The sequence below is a fragment of the Cygnus olor genome, chromosome 1 (assembly GCF_009769625.2).
Source record: "Cygnus olor isolate bCygOlo1 chromosome 1, bCygOlo1.pri.v2, whole genome shotgun sequence".
Classification (NCBI taxonomy): Eukaryota; Metazoa; Chordata; class Aves; order Anseriformes; family Anatidae; genus Cygnus; species Cygnus olor.
Window position 1 is genome coordinate 143,582,247 of NC_049169.1, and position 20,208 is coordinate 143,602,454.

The 20,208-nt window shown below is 38.0% G+C and overlaps 1 protein-coding gene across 1 annotated transcript in view; it reads left to right on the top strand.

The window, feature by feature from the left end:
* Positions 1–1,244: 1,244 nt before the first annotated feature.
* The window catches only part of LOC121059659 (pinopsin-like), a 90,768-nt gene continuing 71,804 nt past the window's right edge, over positions 1,245–20,208 (top strand). Inside the window, exon 1 of the mRNA XM_040536732.1 lies at positions 1,245–1,608. Within this exon, the coding sequence (XP_040392666.1) occupies positions 1,272–1,608 (337 nt within the window). The 5' untranslated portion in view covers positions 1,245–1,271. The remainder of the gene's footprint in view (positions 1,609–20,208) is intronic.

Here is a 20,208-nt window from a genome sequence, read left to right on the forward strand (position 1 = left end):
ATGTTTTCATATTTTTAAGTTCAGCAAGCTATGGGTATTATGTTTTGTTTGTTTGTTTGTTTTTGTGTGTGTGTGGTGAGGAGTGGAAATTCTTACATATATCTATCTGCAATTTTTTGATAGAAACACTGGTGCAGAATTAGCCAGCCTTCTGCATGGTTGCAGGCAAAACAGTTACACATCCACATTAAGCATGCTGCTGTTGCTTCACAAAATACACACACACATTGTATTCACTGTGTGGATCTATACAAATTCATGTCTGTGGTAGGAGAGATATGTGAAGCTCTGGATGTTTGTCTACTTTATAAATAATGAAGGTGAACACCTGTCCACTGGTAAATGTAGGAGAAGTGAAATTGATATCACAGCTTTGCCAACCTTTGTAAGCACATGGAGCTTCAGGGACTGTGGCTGAAATTATTCTTTCTTGGTAAAGAAATAAATTCTCCTCCTAAAATTTTGGTCGCAATTAAACTCTAGCCAAGACTAAAGCTTGGTGGATTGCCTTGTAGAAGATGATACAGCTTTTCCTCTGGGAAGCTGATGTGAAAGATCTATCTTACATGCATTTTCTCTTCTGAGGAACTTTACTAGAAAGGTGAAAATAGCCTTTTCCATGCTAAACTGAGAGCTAAGAAAAAACTGTTTAGAATAGCAAAGGAAATTTCCAAAAACTGATTTTTTTTTTCTTTTTTTTTTCTGTTGAAAATCAGAGAAAAGACTGAGAAATATTTGCCACAGTTCAAAGACGAGAAATTGTAAATAAATAATGTACCTACTTTGGTCTTAATATGGAAAGGGTGGTTTTGTCTTTACCTTTTTTTTTTTTTTCTTCTCTTTTTCAGAAAGACGATTGAGCAGAATAAAAAACAGTACCTACTCATTGGTAGGAGGGCTGCCCATTTGCTCTGAAAGAAGAGACCATGTGGAAGCACCTTTTTAAGATAGCTTCCAGTCTGACCTCCAAAAAAAAATCATCTAACATGATCCTGGGTTTAAACAAAAGATGAATTTGAGGTGATTGCTTGTTTTTTCTGCCATGAATTTCCAAGTAGAACTGACCACTGAAAAGAAGTGTAAGAAAATATTCCCATGCTGCAATACAGTATTTCATGCCTGAGTAACCATCCAAGAGATATCTCAACTGAGTAAAGCTTGCAAGAAATGATTTGACCTGTAATGGAGGGACACTTCTGTGAAACTGCCAGAGGATTTCATCACAGGGCACCTGGTGTCTCTGCTCTCACCTACCTGTGGCAAAGTCCGAAATGAACCACACTTGGACATACAACCTGAGCTTTGATGCTCCTACAGATCTTGTAGAGCCAAGGGCTGGACTCTCAAGAAATGGGCACACAATAGTGGCTGTTTTTCTTGGACTTATCTTGTTTTTTGGTTTCTTGAATAACTTGATTGTCCTCATCCTCTTCTGCAAGTTTAAAACACTCCGTAACCCAGTCAACATGCTCCTCCTGAACATCAGTATCAGTGACATGTTAGTGTGCATCTCAGGCACTACCCTCAGTTTTGCATCTAACATCCATGGCAAATGGATTGGAGGGGAGCATGGTTGTAGGTGGTATGGATTTGTCAATTCCTGTTTTGGTAAGAGTTCAATGGTAATTCTCTTATCCTATTATTTTCAACACAGGTGCTTGAAGCCACTCAATGAGTTAGTTGACTCAGTGTATGGTAAATAGAAGGATGCTTTGGTTCCCTTGTTACAGTAAATCAAGTGAAATTCATGGCTTAAAACATTTAACTGCAGGCTTTATGAAACATAGAAGAGAGCTGATAAATATTCCTTAACATATCCTATTTTTGAAATAACTTATTTTTAAGAGCTGAAAATGATATCTAGAAAGAGGCGGGACACTAGAAGAAGAAGTTTGACTAAGTGAATGAACATACATGGTACTTCCCTCTTTTTCAGGAAAATCTGTGCCAACAGTACACAGTCCTTTCAGTGCTGCTTCTATCACAAACAAAGCCTCATGAAAATACTCTATTTGCCATTTGTAATTATCTATTGATCTATAACATGAATTCCCTTTTGTCCCAGATAATGACAGTTTTCATCATCAGATGCTTTCTGTTCTTCCCCAAAGCAAAATCTTTATTTTAAAATTACATGATGCACATTCAATAACAAATTAACTTATAGGAACAGATGTCAGATATATTCAAAGCATTCATCACAGCCAAAGTTAAACAGTATCTCTGCATTCTTCTTCTGTCCAGATAAAACTTCCTGTAAAAAGCTTTTGTAGTGTTAGATTTAAATTTTTAAATTAAAATAATCATATTAATTCTTTAAAAAATAAAGATAAAACAGAAGAAAAAAGCACAGTCAGAGGGCAGCTTTTATCCCTTCAAGTTGATCCATCACTTTTATAATTACATTACCAAGCAGTGACCCTTTGTGCATTTATTCCCATATTCAAAAAAAGATCTACTAAGGCAAGACATAAACTGTCCTGTGGGTACAACATCTAGACATGATCCTATGCTCACCCAGACTGGAGGACCCAGTTCCTCTTGATCTGTGTCCTTGCTTTGGTGGTCTCCAGGCCACCAGGACAGGTCTGAGCACATCCTATTTTCTTCTCTCCCTCTGATGTTGAGATGCATCTCATACAAGTGCTCTGGCCTGAGCAGCACTCCCACAGCCCTTGATGTAGAGTCAGGCTGTGAGTCTAAACACACTTTTTCTGTCTGACTTACAAATTCTTGCTGTTTCCAACAGTGTGCTTTCTTCTGGTGCCCTTCCCTTCCTCAAACTTGTGCTGCACTAATGACAGTTATCTCAGCTTGGCAGCTTCCTCTGGGAAGCTGCTGCTTTGCCCAAAGTGACCTCTCAGGAGTTAGCAATGTTGTATGATATAAAAGCATTGGCTTCGGTAATCTAAAAATATACCCCATTACCAACAACACCTTTTTTTGTGTGTGTGGTTTATTTTTTATTATTTATTTACGTATTTTTAATTATTGTTTTTTAAATCTGTGCAGATCAGAAAAACATATCTTCTCCTTCCACGTTTTCTTTCCATTTTTGTGAGTCATTATGGTGATGAGGTAGTCTACTGGTCCATGTTGTTTGAAGCTTTAGCATACAGCTTTCTCACAGTAACTTTGTAGAAATGTATTCAGATAAGATGCACAGGGGTTTTGAATACATTCACCAGGCCTCTGCTACTGTGTATTCATAACTAACTTCATAACAGAGCTGAATAATTCAGTCACTAGTCTTCTCAGGGAGAAAAGGGGTAGGACTGGATTTTCTCCATCCTTTGATTTACCTGTGTTTTTTACTATTAGGTAGTGGGATGCAAAGATTATATTTGAAGAGAGGAGAAAAAAGGTATGTGTTTAAGGGACCAGAAAAATGGTATGTGTTTAAGGGAGGAGAAAAAAAGGTATGTGTTTAAGGGATGAGGAAAAAAAAGTATGTTGAAGGTGCCTTTCGAGCTTGTTGGCTTCTGTCAGAATACCTGTGTGCTACTTCCCCAGTTACTGTGGAATTAAAACAGCAAATGGGTCAGCTTCTCATGGGGTGACTTGCTTGTGGAATGGTTCTTCAGGTCTACTGTATAAATCAGATGGGTGGCAGGACAGCAGGCTTCCATTCTGCAGTGACACATGTCCATGCAAGAGGTTTCAGTACAGTTCTTAAAATTGTTTAGATCATCAAAGAACAAGCAAGCAGACAAAAACACAAAGCCCATAATGCTAAAGTTGACTTCAGCTTCCCTGACTGGCTCTACTATCAGCAGGGTGTCATGGGTGGCTGGGACAGCTTGACCGCTGGCAAGTATTGAACTGTGCACATGGAAACTTTTCTTAAGAGTGTTAAAAACATTCTTTTGCAATTCCATTTGCAAAGTCTTGCAACACTCACAATATTTGTTATTATGCTTTTATTTTTACTACTGCGTATAAAGGGTATACTGAAGAAGTTTGCCTGCAAAATTATAACTAAAAATGTTCACTGGAAAATAACATGAGTAAACATGAGTAAAAGCATAGAATAGTAGCATGTGGCTTAACATTTAGATGTCTCCGTCTGCAGATAAATACCATTGTTCATCTGCTTTCTTCAAATGATATAATCCAAAATGTGTTAAAGAAAAACATAGATATAGAGTAAGTTGACAGCATTTCAGTTCTTCACAGCACTTGAAAACAAAATTCCCAAGATTTTTCTTGCATTCCATGTGTGCTTTGAGCATCATAGACTGAACAGGGACATGTTGAATGGAATGGTTAATTTTTTTACAGACTTTGAGATATTATTGATAAGGGCGTAGGGTGGGGGGAACAACCTCTCATTCATCGTAGAATTCTTTTCTTTGTCTTCCATGGACTTTAGAAAAACTGTATACAATTTACAAAAGTGATTCAGAAACTCTAGAGGAGGAGAAGTATATTCTATATGGTAAACTGGTGGTTTAAGACCTCACTGATTGATACCTTGTAGTTACCGAAGATTAGAAAGTTATTTGTCAGCAAGAGGTTTTTTTGACACTTTTATCAACCAGCTTAGATCACAGCCTTCCTGACTGCTATGGGTGCCTTGTGAGTGGCAAAGTGGATTAGATTTATAAACATAATTGCAAGAACTACAAGTACTACAAAATAATGGCTATGATATAAAAGGCTACAATATAAAAGGAAAATGTATGAGCAAATAAATGGCAAAACTATATAGACTGGGAGGAGAGGGTTTATTTGTGTTGTTTACACTTTTTTTTTGCAATCCCTTAGCTATTCTTCTAAAAACGTATATGCTTTCCATTCCCTGAAAGTTATCTTACACTCCTTTGTGCCTTGAGTCTGATTTTGGCCTGCCAAAGCTAAGAGAAATTGCCCTAATGCTCAGGATCCATAAGAAAGATGTGTTGTAAGAGAGATAATTAAGAACTGAAGTTCAACATCAAGCTTTGTAAGAGTAAACTCTTTAAAATATATATATATATATATTTTTTTTTTTCACCTCACAGGATAGAAGTCTGTCCTACTAGGATAAACTTCATTATAGAACCAGAATTTCAGATTATATTACAGTAAGTTCACTGGCTTCAGTAGAATTGTACTCTCCAGTAACAAATGAAGATATGTACCTTTTTTTTCTAAAACACATAGTGATGGTGATGATGATGATAAACCAACAACCTTTAATATTTTCCTAAACCACAAAGAAGTCTGTAGTGGGCAACTAAGCTTTATGACTTGGCAAATATTTAATGATATGTAAAACACACCTACACCAACTTCAAAATGTAAAAATGTTTTTAAAAGTAAATCACCTTTTAAAGAGCTTCTGAGAAGGACTGAATTTTTCGTAGTTGTTTTGCTCCCTCACACTTTGTTTTGTGATGCTACGAAAAACACCTTCTTTCTGTCTAAAATTCATATGAGAGTGAAGGTCTTATCCCCCAGGTCCATAGCCTGGAGGAAACTTAGTCAGTGAATGTAGGAAGATGAGTTTTTTTTCAAATGCAAATGCATGTCCATAGATCACTTATTTTGTTTGAAGTGCCTTTTCTCTTTTAAAATCACGTAACTATTTCCCTGGGAGGTGATCCAGAAAGTAGCTCTAATTCTCTTCCCAGCAAAATCGACAGTGCAATGGACATTGATGTCGCTTACTGTGGAATCGAGCTGCATGGTCTTTACTGGTTAATTCATTGCCTATCCCAGGCACTTAAAAATCATGAACCAAGAACCAGTACCAGGAGGTTCCTATGAGCACAATGGAAAAAATATGGAGGAAGTGTAGGCGTTTTGCTTATTTGCTTGCTGTTTTCCACACCTCTACTTTATGATTTCAAATCATTCTCTGAAAGCAGATGGTTTAGAGAGTAATGGACAGTGCAGATGCTGATCAATGAGCATGTAATGTGGATTTTAAGGAGAACAGTAAATATCATGAGACTTGCTATAGCAGCATAAGAGCTGTTGGGACTTCATTTGAGGAGCATAAAGGATGGAGTTAGGGGAGGAACAATGTGGACTGTTCCTGTCGTAAATGATTTTCCCCTGGTGCTTGTGCCTGTTTGCAGCTCCATCAACTAGGTCACTGCAGTGGATGTATTTGCTAAATTTGCTCCCGTTACCCACCACTTAGCCACAGTTTGACAGGCTCATGGTTATACATTTAAGCAAACATTCATGTTTGCAGGGGACACAAGGACAGGACGGACACATTTTCCCAAATGAACCCTGAGTAAACTTTGCAAGCAGGCTGAAATAAAAACTGTTAAATATATCATGGAATGATTAGGCACTAGATTTTAATTTAGGAAAAATACAATATTTAGTAAAACACTCCCAAAGAGACCATATATACACAAAGTGATATTGCACCCTAAGATTGTTTGTCATGCAGCTTTGACCACCTCACACATACCCTCTCCAATGCCCTATTATACACTTCAGATCTCTGGACAGATGAAAACTTTGAGAAACATTTCATCTTTTCCCAAGATATATGCACTAATGTAGACTTCCCAAAGATGTAAGGCAGGCAGTATTTGGGTGCGGAAAACTTCTGGAGTTCATTTTCAGAATTGCTATGTTATGCCATATCAGGATTAAATATTAAATAGATTAATTCACGTAGGACAGTTGATACTTTCTCCAGTCCAGGAAATCCAACATTAGATTCTGAGGCTGTAAAGTTTTGAAGTGCATCACTGATAATGAAATTTTTGTGACTCTTGAACTCTTTGTTCATGTTCGCAGGTGTCTGCTGATTGTTTTCTTTCTTCCTCAGCCTTTGTGGTAATTTAAAGCTGTGTGATTTGAGGTCACATCTTCCATGCAGCAACATGTCCTTGTCCTGTATGCAAGAGAGGGCTCCACTCTTAAACTTGTTCTAACTGAAGTAGAGTGTGTGTATATACCTTTATGACCACTGATGAACCAAAGTCCTATCTAAATGAGGGCTTTAATCTTTTTAGAAAACCCATAGTACCCAACTATGTAGGCAGATAATCTATTCAGTCACATTTAAGCAGTTATCAAACTATTCCCCTGTAAGCTTCCAGAAAATACATTAAATGAGAAACAGAGCTGTTCATGGTTTTGTTTTAAAGTTCAGTTTCCCTGCGACCTTAAACAAATAATTTCCTTCTTAATCTGTTGCCTTGATTTTATATTCTGTCTTAAACACACTTCACTAAACTGAGGTACTTTGAGTATAAACATGTAACATATTGTAAGCTTTCTGCTCATGAGATGCAATTGAGAAATTGAGATCCCAAGCAAAGTGAATGGCTTTTCTGTGAGAATGAATATGGTGTTTTTGTTTGTTTGCTTGTTTGTTTTCCCAAGGGTGAAAACATAATCTTCCTTGACTTGATTCTGCAAGAGCTCAAGACTGAAGTTTTCTGAGCCCTGACAGAGTAAGTTCTCATGTCCCAGTGTGAAATACTCTTAGCAGCTCCTTACTTGGCTCCTGAATGTGGATAGCTCCTTTTTCAAGTGGGCTTAGGATGGGATTTAAAGTAGTATTCCTATAAATAAAATTGACAGGAGACACCACTGATCAGTAATGTTTAAGAAAACTTAGTTCTCATCCGAACTCAAAGATGTTATGTATTTTAAATGAGTAGACTCTGTTGTGCTTGCAATCAACAGGACCTGTGCAAACTTTTCTAGGTAGTTGTTCGATATCAGAAATTTTTTGCTGTTTCAAAGAGAGGACCAAGAAAAAGGTTGTATAAAAAACTGGAAAACACCAAAGGTGCTTACAGTTCCTTTATCTAAAAAAGGACAAATAATATCATTACTTAGAGGGTTTTACTGATTTTAGAATAGTATTACAACTAATGGTTGGTCCTGAATTTTTCTGCATAATTTCAAGCACCTGATATCCGTTAGGCTGTATAGTAAATGGAAACACAAAAGTACTTATTCAGGAGATATGTAATCTGAATTCCTCTTTGACATCCCTTCTCTAAGGAAACTGAAGTTAGGCTGTCATTCTTTTTATTTAAATGATTAATAAATTAGGTAACCACATATTAATAAATACAATTCTAAGAGCCAAATTTTACAGGGAAACACGAAATTCTGAACACCTTAGAGATGGATAGGGATCATCTGACTAAAAACAAGTATTTCCCAGTTACTCAGTCTTCTTTCATAATCAATAAGAAAAGAAATCTGCATTGTCAGCGTACAAATTGTCTGACATACTTCAGATATTCTCCTCAGGGTGATATAAGCTGTGTCTTAGAATTGACTCTTTGTCTCCACCAGTTTTGAAAGGAGCCAAGGATCACAAGCTCAGGGGTGGATATTTGCTCTGTATCTCCCTGCAGCCATGAAATGACCCTCACCACCAAAGTGCTTATTGCTTCTTTTGGCTTTATGCCATTTTGTCACTTTATCTTATAGTTCATTTCTCAGTTCAGTGTCCTTTTCCTGAATGTTGGACTTATTTCTTAGTTTATTTCTAGTTTCTCTAGACATTAAACACCATTCGTGTTGAAATCACTAGTTGCCCAAGAGTGAACATTTGGAAAACGTTTGTCATGTTTCTATGAAGAGGTGCCCAGATCTCCTTTCAGAACTTGACCATACATTCATCATGCAGGAAACATGCTGTCTGCTCTGCCTACAGATAACTTGGAGAGCAGAAGTATTGTTCTATTTATTTATTTATTTATTTATTTTTAATGCAATTTAAGAACTTGAAGCCGAGAGTCAGACCCAGAAAAAATTGTAGAGAACCAATTAAAGAAGACACCATAACATGCATAGAAAGTGTCTGTATTACCAGGAATAGTTCCTTCTCCCTCCCTTGGACTGGGCAGCCCCAGCTCTGCACCAGCTCAACACCTGACTGCAGTAGGAGCTTTGGGTGCACCAGAATCCTCTCTTTTCCCTCCCTCTCCCCCTCCCAGCCTTCAGCACAGAGGAAATACAAACACGTGGCTCAAACAGGAGCCGAAGCATGCTCTGAACAGTTCACTGATCCCTGGTGGCCCTTCTACATGCACCAGCAGGCACGCGTAGATTGAGTCATCATGCTCTCCCTTGACTGCCACAGCTAATATTTTCCGCTGCTACGTTTTGTTGTGTGATAATCTACAGTCTATTCACCTAATGCCTGACCAAATAATAGACAACAAAAACCATGCAGAGATTTCAACAGTGAAGGGTGGACAGCAGTTTGTATGTGTGTCCCTGTGATAAGGGACAGAAAAATAGCAGAATTCTGTAAGGCAGTCAATAACTTCGTTGGTAGCTTCTACACATAGTTATCAGCTGTCTATATGATGCCAACTTCTGTTCTGGAACAAATGTTCTGCCCATGCCCAAAGTCCGTTTCTGTGTGTGTGCAAGTGACTTCAAATAACAACCTATGTTTGAGACTTCCTTATCGAGCAACCATACCCTTGGTTCAGTTGCATATTTTTAGTTTTGGTACATGGCACTACATAATAACCATGTATTGCAGAATGTTAAGAACTTTGTGCAAGACAAGATACAAAATAAAATCACTTTACATAGAGACCTGGAAGGGGCTTAAATGCAAAAAAAAAAAAAAAAAAAAAAAAAAATCAGACTCCTTGCAAAATTATTCTGATGATGAAATGAGTCTGAAAGGTCAGGGCTGTAAGCTGTGTTAGAAATGATGGAAGATCATTTCTGTTAGATAGGTTTAATCATGTGCATTTGCAGACCCTGTTCCCTAATCCTATGTCGCAGCATTAACCCAGGCAATGCTGTGGTTGATTTTTTATTTCCATCAGTGCAGCAAAAAACAGAAACCAACTGTGTCTGTAGTCGGGCCACATTCACGTGAAGAAATATGTTATTAAAATGTATCTGGTTTTCTTGTCCCTCAGTAGGTAAAATGAAATAAACTTGAGCCCAGTAAATAAACAGTGTTCGCTCAGAAAAACTGCATTGGAGAGCACTGGACTTTGCCTGTGACAGACCGTTGAATCATATTTTATTTAACCATGTATTTAATAATCTTGGTAACTCTTAAGACCATCTGCATTCTGCCAGACCTGAATTCAATATTTTTTGTTAAAACTTGAGCTTTCATTGTAGTCCTGCAGCCTATCAGAGAGAGGATATTATCTCCAGCTATTTAAATCCAAGTTATATAGCTAGTGGCTTTTTCTTAACTGGTGACATGTATTTTCTATGACCATTTCTTTTAGAAAGCATTTAAGCTGAATGCTACATCTTCCATTCTAGTAAGGGAATTAATAACTACTGGCTTTTCAGTGATAAAACAACCAATACACAATTGTTGGCATAGTTCCAAATAATGACATAGTAATAAACAATAACTAGCAATTTCATTTTTTTCCCCCTTTTCTCAGCTGTGGCCAATACTTTACTTTAAAGTAATCATCTTTTGAAGTAATCATTTTTTTTCTATTAGTGTCTGCCACTTTTGTGATTAAGAATATCTATTAAGATGAAAAAATCATTTGCAGTAATTTGTGAAAAGATTGTTCTGGTATGGAAAAAAAATACATATTTTGAAAGCAGGAGTTATCCTGTTCAGATTTGCATTCTTCTAGGGATCAACACTAGCTGCAAAGATGTTTCTGAAACCAGAGATTCAGTAAATGTCTAATAAGTTAATAAACTACAACCTCTATTGATTTACTGACCGCTTATTGTTTCTGATGATTTCACAGCTAAAATGACTCACTACTTAAACGATCCAAATGTCTCATATTGCTGGAAGGTGTTTTTTTTGTTTTTGTTTTTGTTTTAATATTATTTTTCCCCAGACTACGAAGTCAAAACGTCCTCTGGCTGCTGTAAATTTTTCCATAATTGATACTGGCAGGATGAACGCTTGAGATCTGCAAACAACAAATGTAAGGGAGCATCACTCCAGGTAGCCACTCCCTTAACTCGCTGTTATTTTTAGAACAGAATGTAGTGGAATAGTTCAGTTGGAAGGGACATACAAAGATCATCAAGTCCAACTGCCTGACCACTTCAGAGCTAGCCAAAAGTTAAAGTGTATTATTGAGGCATGAAGTGCCTGTTGAAAACTGACAGGCATGGGGCATCAAACACCTCTGTAGCAAGCCTGTTCTAGTGTTTGACCAACCTCACCAGAGAAATCTTTCCTAATGCCCAGTCTGAACCTCACTTGACACAGCTTTGAGCCATTCCCACATGTCCTGACATCGGTGCTCAGGGAGCAGAGACTAGCACCTCCCTCTGTGCTTCCCTTCCTCAGGAGATTGCAGAGAGCAATGGGGTCACGCCCCAGCCTCCAGTTCTTCAAGCTATCAAGTCTCCCTGTCCTTTGACTCCTGAGTGGTTTGGAACCTGATTAATGCTCTCTCTCCCTGCTCTGTGCTGGCTTAATGCGGATCAGGGCTGGCAGATGAGAGGGTGTTCACCTATACAAGGGTGAAGCCTTAGGTTCAGCATGGGTACCTGGGCAACATCTTCAAACTGCTGTGTTATACCACTGAAAAACTTCACATGCTTCAGCTGAAGGTTTCTCATGCTAGCTATCAGCCTCAGGCTCAATTTCTGTGGGCAATTTCAGCTAATGACTTTTCCCCAAATGTGGCAAAATTGCATTATTTCTTCTGCTTGTAGTTTCTTAAGCCCATTTCATGTACAGCCACCAGTATATTGGAAGTATCAACCTATGACCAGTTACAAGCTTTCAGTTCTCCTTGTGAAAGTATAGCAGCTACCATGCAAAAGACTAATAACTCACTGGGGTAAGATGTTAATTTACACATATTCCATAGTGTTTTATATTCACCACCTGTTAATTTTCTAGTTTAGTTTATTTTTATTGTATTTTCTGTCCTGTTTTTTTTTTTTCCCATATTGTTTTATTTTTTTTTTTTCCTATTGGTTTCAGTAATGCAGTCCAGAGCAGAAACAATGGGTAACTTTCTAATGGAAGAAAAGATCAAATGTGCAGTCTTCAAATGAGTCAATAGGCAGAAATCAGTTTGAGTTATTTTCATAGAGGTTTGTTAGATCAAAATCTATTCAAGACCAAATGACTAACAGAAAGAAAAGGGAAAAACAAACAAACAAAACACCCTGAGTTGATTGTGTAAATTTTTCATAAGAAATTGTCTGATCATCTCTAAACATAACATCCACATAAAACTTTGTTTAGATTAGGACTCTAATGATTTCTAAGATTCAAAAAAGGTTAATTCATATAAGTTTCATTTTGACTGCTTAATTTCTAAATGTTTTCCAAGCATAGTACAAACCTCTGAGATAGTACTGAAATAGCACGCTAACATCTGGCAAGATTTGCTTTGAGCTAAGAAATGGTATGAATTTTACAAAAACAGAGATAATCCCCATTAACTTGCATTTATGAAAATTTCAGAACACACAATGGTTGGATACTGCTGAATCTTCTTTAAACTTAATTTTTATATGTGCATGCACACTGCAACATTATCGTTTGCCAAATTTACAGTTTGTGGGTAATTTCTGTTCTGCACTCTGACTGTTTATGAAGTTACCAGGGGACCTCTTTATACTGACACATTTAATCACCCTAATGAATTGATGCAAGCTGCATGGGCACTGCACAGCAGGCAGAATGAGGCTGAGCATCCTGGGTCAAGGAGCTCACACAGTGAGCAGGAGGCTGATCAAGGTCCCTTTGGCTGATCCACATCTGCCTGGGTGCACGCTCAGCAGGATTTCATTAGAAATAGTGTCAGGGCAGGAAGTTATATAACAGGGGTGGCAGATTACAAACTCTGCCTCTTAATGGCAATATGCAGTATCTACATGACTTGTGGAGGTGCATTATTTACATATCCTGTACACAACCTCCAGTGCAAAAAACAGCTCTTCTCCACACAAGTCTTTGTTACAGGTCCAAACATTGCCTAATTTTATCAAACCCATCAATTTTTGCTACTTTTTTGGTCTGTTGACTTTTCAGGGAAAGAACATCTGGCAGCACAAGAGGACTGCAGTTCAGCAATGGCTACATGAGGATGTTGAGGATTGTTTTACTGGGTATATTTCTTAAAACAGATAGTGTATTTCTATCTAAAATCCTTGTGAGAGGCAAAGACAGAGGAATAGGATGAAAGGCTGCCAGATAAATATGCCAGTCAGGATTTAAATGGGCTTTTTGTAATTGTTAGAAAGCAGGTTATGAGGAAAGACAAAGCCACAGCTTAATATTCTTTGTGATAAGAGCAGAAAGTAGACATACCACCATCTGGTTTCCTCCATATAGCCTTTTTTCTCTATTGGTCAGTGCATCAGGAATTTGAGGATGAGAAAAAGTAGGAGCTTTCTAAGTGTTAATATCTTCTCTGGGGCTGGCAGCACTCAAGCCTTTGGGAAAGAAATATTAATAGTAAAACAAGCAGGTAGTAGTCCCTTACTATTCTGTAATTATTTCTTATTATTATTGGAATTACTAAATACTAGCAGTGTCTTGCAAAGGAGTGATTATATCCATGCTAATCATTTGTCATTTAAAAATGTTGCACAGCTAAACTTCTACAATTCTAAACTTAAAGTTATGGTAACTTTCATCGTCCAATGACAGTTTTGCCAGTAGACAGTCCCAGCAGCCTGTGATTTGTGGTGTAGGGACTTCATGCCTGAGGTGGTACTGTTGAGTGTGATAGATCTTCCTGGATTTATCACTCAGACTGAGTGTTCTCTGGAACCCTGCAAAATTTTGGTATTCACAATACGCAATATGTCAAGGAGTTCCACACACCAGCTATGTACTGTGCAAAATAAACTACCCTTTCCTGTTTGTTTATTCTGAGTCCGCAATATATTTCATTTGAAAATCCAGTTCTTATATTATGAGAAACACTAAATAATCAACCCCCATCCACCTTTTCATGTTCTCTATTCTTTCCTCTGTTTTACTTTTCTATCAATCCCTGATGTTTACTTTTCTAAATGCCGCTGAGCATTGGTGCTTAGTAGAAGTAGTTTTCACAAAGTTCTCTATCATAACTCTCTTTCCATAGCAGTAAGTCAGTCAGAAACAATCACTGTGTATTTAAAGCTGGTACAGTTTTTCTCCACATATGGCAGTTTACATCAGTATAGCACTTCATCTGCTCAGTGACTCAGTTTCATGAGGTTGTTCTGCAGTACTTCACAGTCAGCTTTGTTGATTTTGAGTTATTCAGCACAGTATAATCAACAAACTTCACTCTTGACCATCTTTTTCTGATCATTTATTAATACAATGAATAACAGAGTGCCTTGCACTAATCCGTAGGGGACTTTGCTGGTGAACATTTTCCACTGAAAAAAAACTAATTATTTTCTCCTGTTCTTTATTTCCTGGCTCTAATCAATTATTTATCCTGTGAGGATCTGTTATTGCAAGGCAGCTTACTATCCTTAAGAGCCTTTGGGCTAGTCAAAGCTTTATGGAAATCCAAGTAGGCTTTATCAAATGTATCAACCTTGACTACATGACACTGTCAAGGACCTTTAATAAATTATTCAGGCTTGGCTTCCGACCAAGATGGCCGTGACAGCTTGTCCCAGCTTGTCATTCCTCTCTGTATGTCCACTACTGTATTCTCTAGTGTAATTTCTACCAATCTATCCAGTGTTGCAGAACGGACTTGTTGGTTGGATTAAATCTGCTGGAAAGGGTTTCTGTCTGCGTCAGTTACAAATCACTTCTTAGTGGATGTAGCAAAAGATTTCCTCTTCTGAGGTCCTTCTGAGGGTTAAGGACTGGAGAATACTGCTTCTTCTCACTGCACATCCTTCTGGTAGCAAAGCCATCTTGGATAGAGATGGGAGCAGCCTTCTCCCCTAGTGTTATTTCCCACTTCTGTAGCACATGAGGTCGTTGGCCTGTAATAATCCACAAGAAACTCCTTGCCCAAGAGCTGTGTAGAGCCTAGTCTACATATTTTGACACTGTATTCATATTAGCAGATATATCACCAGTTATTGACTCATTCATAACTAGTTATTGCAAAAAAAAACGATTTTACCATTAGACTTTAGGAATACAACTCAGAGAGGTAAATATTTGTACTGTGTTCCATCTCTAGGAATGATAGCTGACAAAAAAGGAAAACAATCAATCAAATAAACAAACAAACAAAACCACAAGATTTTAAAAGCATTAAAAATTTCTAGAAATGTAACTTTGATACTAAGAATAAGTGGGTGCATTCAGTGAAAAAGCAAAGGTTCACGTGAAGGAAGCTTGGTGGGGATGCTTTGGTGGAAGCTTGGTTCCCTGACTGGCATGAGAAGACACTGTAATTTCACCTCTTAGCTAACTTGGTGCTGTATCCTGTATGTAGACAAACCTACATGCTGGCAATGGTTGGAACTGCTGGAACTGGCTGGTCTACATGCTTCGTGTCAAATCTGTGCAGATGCTTAGCATTAAGGAACATCCCAGGGTGCTCCCCTTTGGAAAGCAAAGGAGCACCCCTGGCAGGAGATGATGGAGGTCCTGCAGGGCAGCTTGGGCAGGGACGTGGAGCTGCTGCCATTGTACGTGAGTGCCCTGAGAACATCCCCATGCAGCACTGTACAGCCATCCCTGCTTCCTACATGCACACAAGCCCCCTAGACTTTTCCTGAGATGTTGCTGTACAGGAGCTCCATCTAGTGCTGACAATATTTCTTATTCTGACTCCCAAAGTCAGCTGGATAAACACACTCATATGGAGGCAGCCAGTTTAGGAGGCTGAATTTGCAAATGCTCGCCGTGCTTTCCAGAATCAAAGGGATCCTGCGTAACATATGGAAAGTGAGATTGAAATTAATATTGGTGTTTTTTGTTGTTGTTGTTTGCTTGTTTGTTTTTGTACTGCAGGTATCATTGGGATGCAAAAGGGAATTCTTTGCTATATTTATGCTACTGGGAATAAATTGTTGTTTGGTTGATGGACAGGCATGTTAATAGCACAAAAGCATAGTACTACCCAGAATTAAGATCACCATTGATGTACAACATACATTTAAAAATTCAGTAACAGAGGAAATAAAGAAAAAAAAGAAAAAAAAAAAAAGGTAATTCTTCTCTATTAAAACTAGTGCATACTCTCTATACTGAAGATGTCACCAAAGACAAAAAGAAGGACATATCATACAAAGGAGGAAACAGAGAAATGCTTGCTGAGAAAAGAGCAGGAAAGGTTTACTGAACAGGGCCAGGAACTTTTCCTGTCAGATTTGTCCCAGCAGGCTTAGATGCAGCAGTGGTTTCTTTCAAGCACCATCAGAGTTAAACTGTTACTCCCATTAGGGATAAGCAGGAAGAGAATTCTTCAGGGAAGAGAAAGATTGCCTACTCTGTTGGACTCATGAATGCAAGTCATATAGGCAAAAGAAAACAAATTATTGCAGGCATTAAATAAATAACTGTTGGTTTATTTACCTATATTCAGAGTGAATTGTTGATATTTGAGGTGGCCTGTGTTATGAAAACCCATAAATGAGACATTTAAAAATTGGCTGCAACTGCTAATGTGTAGCAATTGTGGGAAATATTTTCTCAATTTCAAATCAGTAGAAGTTCTTTTAATGACTTAAAAGTCAAAAGGAAATGGTGGTCTGATGACTAAAATGTATGGGCATTCAACTGGAATAAGCATCAGTAAATGCAAGAATATATATATGTATTTGATGTTTTATTCTGTTTATTATAGAAATGATTAATAGGAATATCCAATTACAGCCAATTATGTTTTGGAAGCACGCTCCATTCTCAGCTGCTTCTGTGAGTTATAAAATGTCTTTCCGTGTTGATTATTATTACTGAATATTCAGTATTATTACTGAAGTGTAGATGGTGAACTGTAAAGTTCAAAGTAGTCAAGCTAGTACTGGTTAGCTGTCCACTAAGGCCAATGCTCACTTTGAGTCTGTTTATCTTAGCTCTGGAAAGTCTTCCAGGTTCATCAGTGTTTCTTTTTAACTCTGAAAATGTTTGGGATCTTCTACCAAAATCTGTCAGCAGATGGAGTTTGGCCCATAAAACAAGTATGTCTGTAACCTTTTGGAGGGAAACAGAAATAGTAGATAATATACTGGCAGCCACAGGGCAAGAAACAGCAGCCACATGTCTTCCACGCTCCAGACCTGTTTGCCTTCCCTCTGAATGTTCTTTTTTGCTTCTCTTCAATTCTCTCTCTCAAAAAAAAAAAAAAAAAAAAAAAAAAAAAAAAGTGTGGGGGGGAGGAACACCCAAACTTGGTAAAAAAAAAAATAATTTGTGAAATTCCATATTCACAATCCCTTACTTGTTTCAGTGCTATAATAATGGTTGGACTTGATGATCTTAGAGGTTTTTTTCCAACCTAAATGATTCTAGGATTCTATACTTTTCTACCAGCCTTAGCAACTGTGAAAGTTGATAGCAGGCTTTGTTATTTGAGCTGTTTGTTTCACACACACACACAAAGCAAACAAACAAACAAAACAAACAAACAAAAACCTTGCAAAGCCTCATTGGAGGTCATATATGAGATAGCGAGGTAGATAGTTTTTTCCTTATCTTCACCATGAGAATGAAGGGTATGTTATAAGACTCAGAGCTAGAAAGCACAGCAAAGTACTATAAAATAAAATAAAATAAAATAAAATAAAATAAAATAAAATAAAATAAAATAAAATAAAATAAAATGTTTTTTTTTCTTTTTTTTTTCCCCCTTCATGATATGCTTCAATAGCTTCTGATTTTTTGCAAAAGCACATCTGCTCTGGGGAGGCCAATTTTCAGGTGAACAAATGCTGAACCCCTCCTGGCCCCTTCCCCATTTCTGCCCAGTGACTCAGCTTTGGGACTTTTCTGCTTTTATCATTATAATATCATTTCCTCACCTGTAAGAAGGTCTCTGGTGGCTGCAACTGCTCTAGTGGAAGTTACTATATTTTTGTGGAAGAAATACTTTGATCTTTATGGTAAGCAGAGACCAGTAGTTTTGCTTATTAGTATTAATGTAACTAGTACATAAAAGATGGAAACACAGCTGATAGAAAAGCTTGCTCCATGTGCACTCTCATGAAGTCTCTGATTCTGTAGTAGCTGTTACACAAGGTACTTTGGCCCAGAGCTGAAAAAATTTTACCTGAAGATTAAGCTACCATTAGAAAGGGAGCTTGTTGCTTTTTCCCTCCCATTGATTCCAAACCTCTCTACAAATAATATTTCCTAATTATAACTACAAATTATATTTCATGAACAGTCCCCAAGGGATGGTATTTGGATATTTTTTTCAGAAAGGCTTCTAAGGAAATAATGAAGTGAAAATATGTTGGAAATGTCATAACTTTTCTTTTAAGTTGCTTATATTTTTTATGTTTCATTTTAATATGTTGTGTGTTTTATTTCCATAGACAACTGACAGAAAAACTCTCATTTAAATTCAGGAAAGTTATTTCCCTAGAAAACAGTATCAAGTCACAGATCAAGCTAATTTTGTACAACTCAATAATGTATTTATTTAATACCACTTGGTAACAACTTAGAATTAAACTGGAAACCTTAAAATTGAGGTATTAAGAGCTTTTATCTGAAAAGGAATAGTTTATACCATTCTTTTTCGTTGTTTACCTCTAAGTCCTTGGGGAAGTGTGATGAAGGAGGTCAGCTAGTAGCACCAGCAGAATAATACTTCAACACAAGATTCCCCAATATTCCCAACTTGGGGTGCATTTAGTCATAAAAATCTTTTCCTACTTCTAGGTCTTACTTATCTCCATCTCATGGTGACATAGAGCATTCAATCACATTCTCCAGCTAATGGGACAGGAGATTGAGCAGCTGAAACCTGAGAGACTAGAGGGAAGGGACAATAGCACATAGGAACTCTGGCACTTATTATCCCCTTGATTTCCTCCTGGTGTTTTGTGCCTAGACAGTGGTGGCTGACCCTGGCAGGTGGTCTGATGTGCACCTGGGGGTACTCAGCTGGCTCCATTACACCTTGGGTCGCAGCAGCAGCAGTATGGCAAAGTGGTAAGTGTAGGTGGGCTGCTGGTACCCAGCCTTGCACCACCCTCACAGCTGTCTCACCCCAGCCTGGTCTCAGCAGAGACTTGTTGTGAATTACTGAGGTTGGTATGACTGTGGTCCCCAGGGAAACGTAAAACACCAGAAGATATCTCAGAAGAGTTGAAATAACAGTCAGTGCAGATAACGAAGTACAGTGCTCCCAGCAGTAAAATTGAGTACAGGCTGACTCCAGTAAACCTGGAGCCAACGTGTGCTGATAAAGGCACAGCACAACCACTCATCACAAAGGGCCCTACACCGTACCGAGAAGATCATGGCACACCACATCTGCCATTTCTCTCCCTGTTAGCTCACTGTGAAAGAGATGGTGCTTGTGCAGATAAGTATAAGTAAGTATATTTCTAGACACGCTTTCCAAGCAAGGAAATGAAAACAGGGAGCAACAGCCTTGTCTGAGACATATGAGAGTGAATGTAGTCAGGGTTCAATAGAGCAAACAACGGATCACTTCATAACGGTGGACTCCTAAGGTATATGAAAGCTCTATTCCCAGACCATTTTTTGGCCAGAGAGGTACCCATAAGAAAGATGCCTTAAGAATGGACAGTCACAGCCCCTTGTTCTCCCTGCTACATGAAGGAGATCCTGGACAGACTACTAGAACACAGACCTTTGGACTTGTCAGTTTGTGTGAGTGAATGAAAAGTGTGAGGGAGTACATGTGAGTGGGTAAAATCAATTCACGTAGAGATTTGGTGCAACAAAAACCTCTTTGCCTTTTGTAAGAACTTGCATCTAGTTTTGATCCATTAATGTCCTGAATGTGCTATTGCATTCCTACAAGCTCAGTCTGCCTAAGATTACCTGTGGCTTCTTTTCATTTTCACTGGTCATTCTTAACCAGAATACAATGCAGGATATACATTATATCATGCAACAGTGATGCTCCAGGACCCTAATCATGATGTGAGTTAATGACCATCAAGAGCTTCAAGAGGGGCAAAAGTACCTAAGACAGTAGTAAAAATGATTACCCAGTATGGGCTGAATCTCTACAATTCTTGGTTTTTCATAACCTACAGATCACTGGCAGCTTGCATGCTGTTTCTTATTACTACATCACAGTAAGAAGTATAAAATAGCAAAAGCTAATATGAAAATGTAATGCTCTTAACTGAGACTCACAGGAACAGAGCATAGTGATTTGCTGCGTCCTTCACCTAGTGTTAAACTCT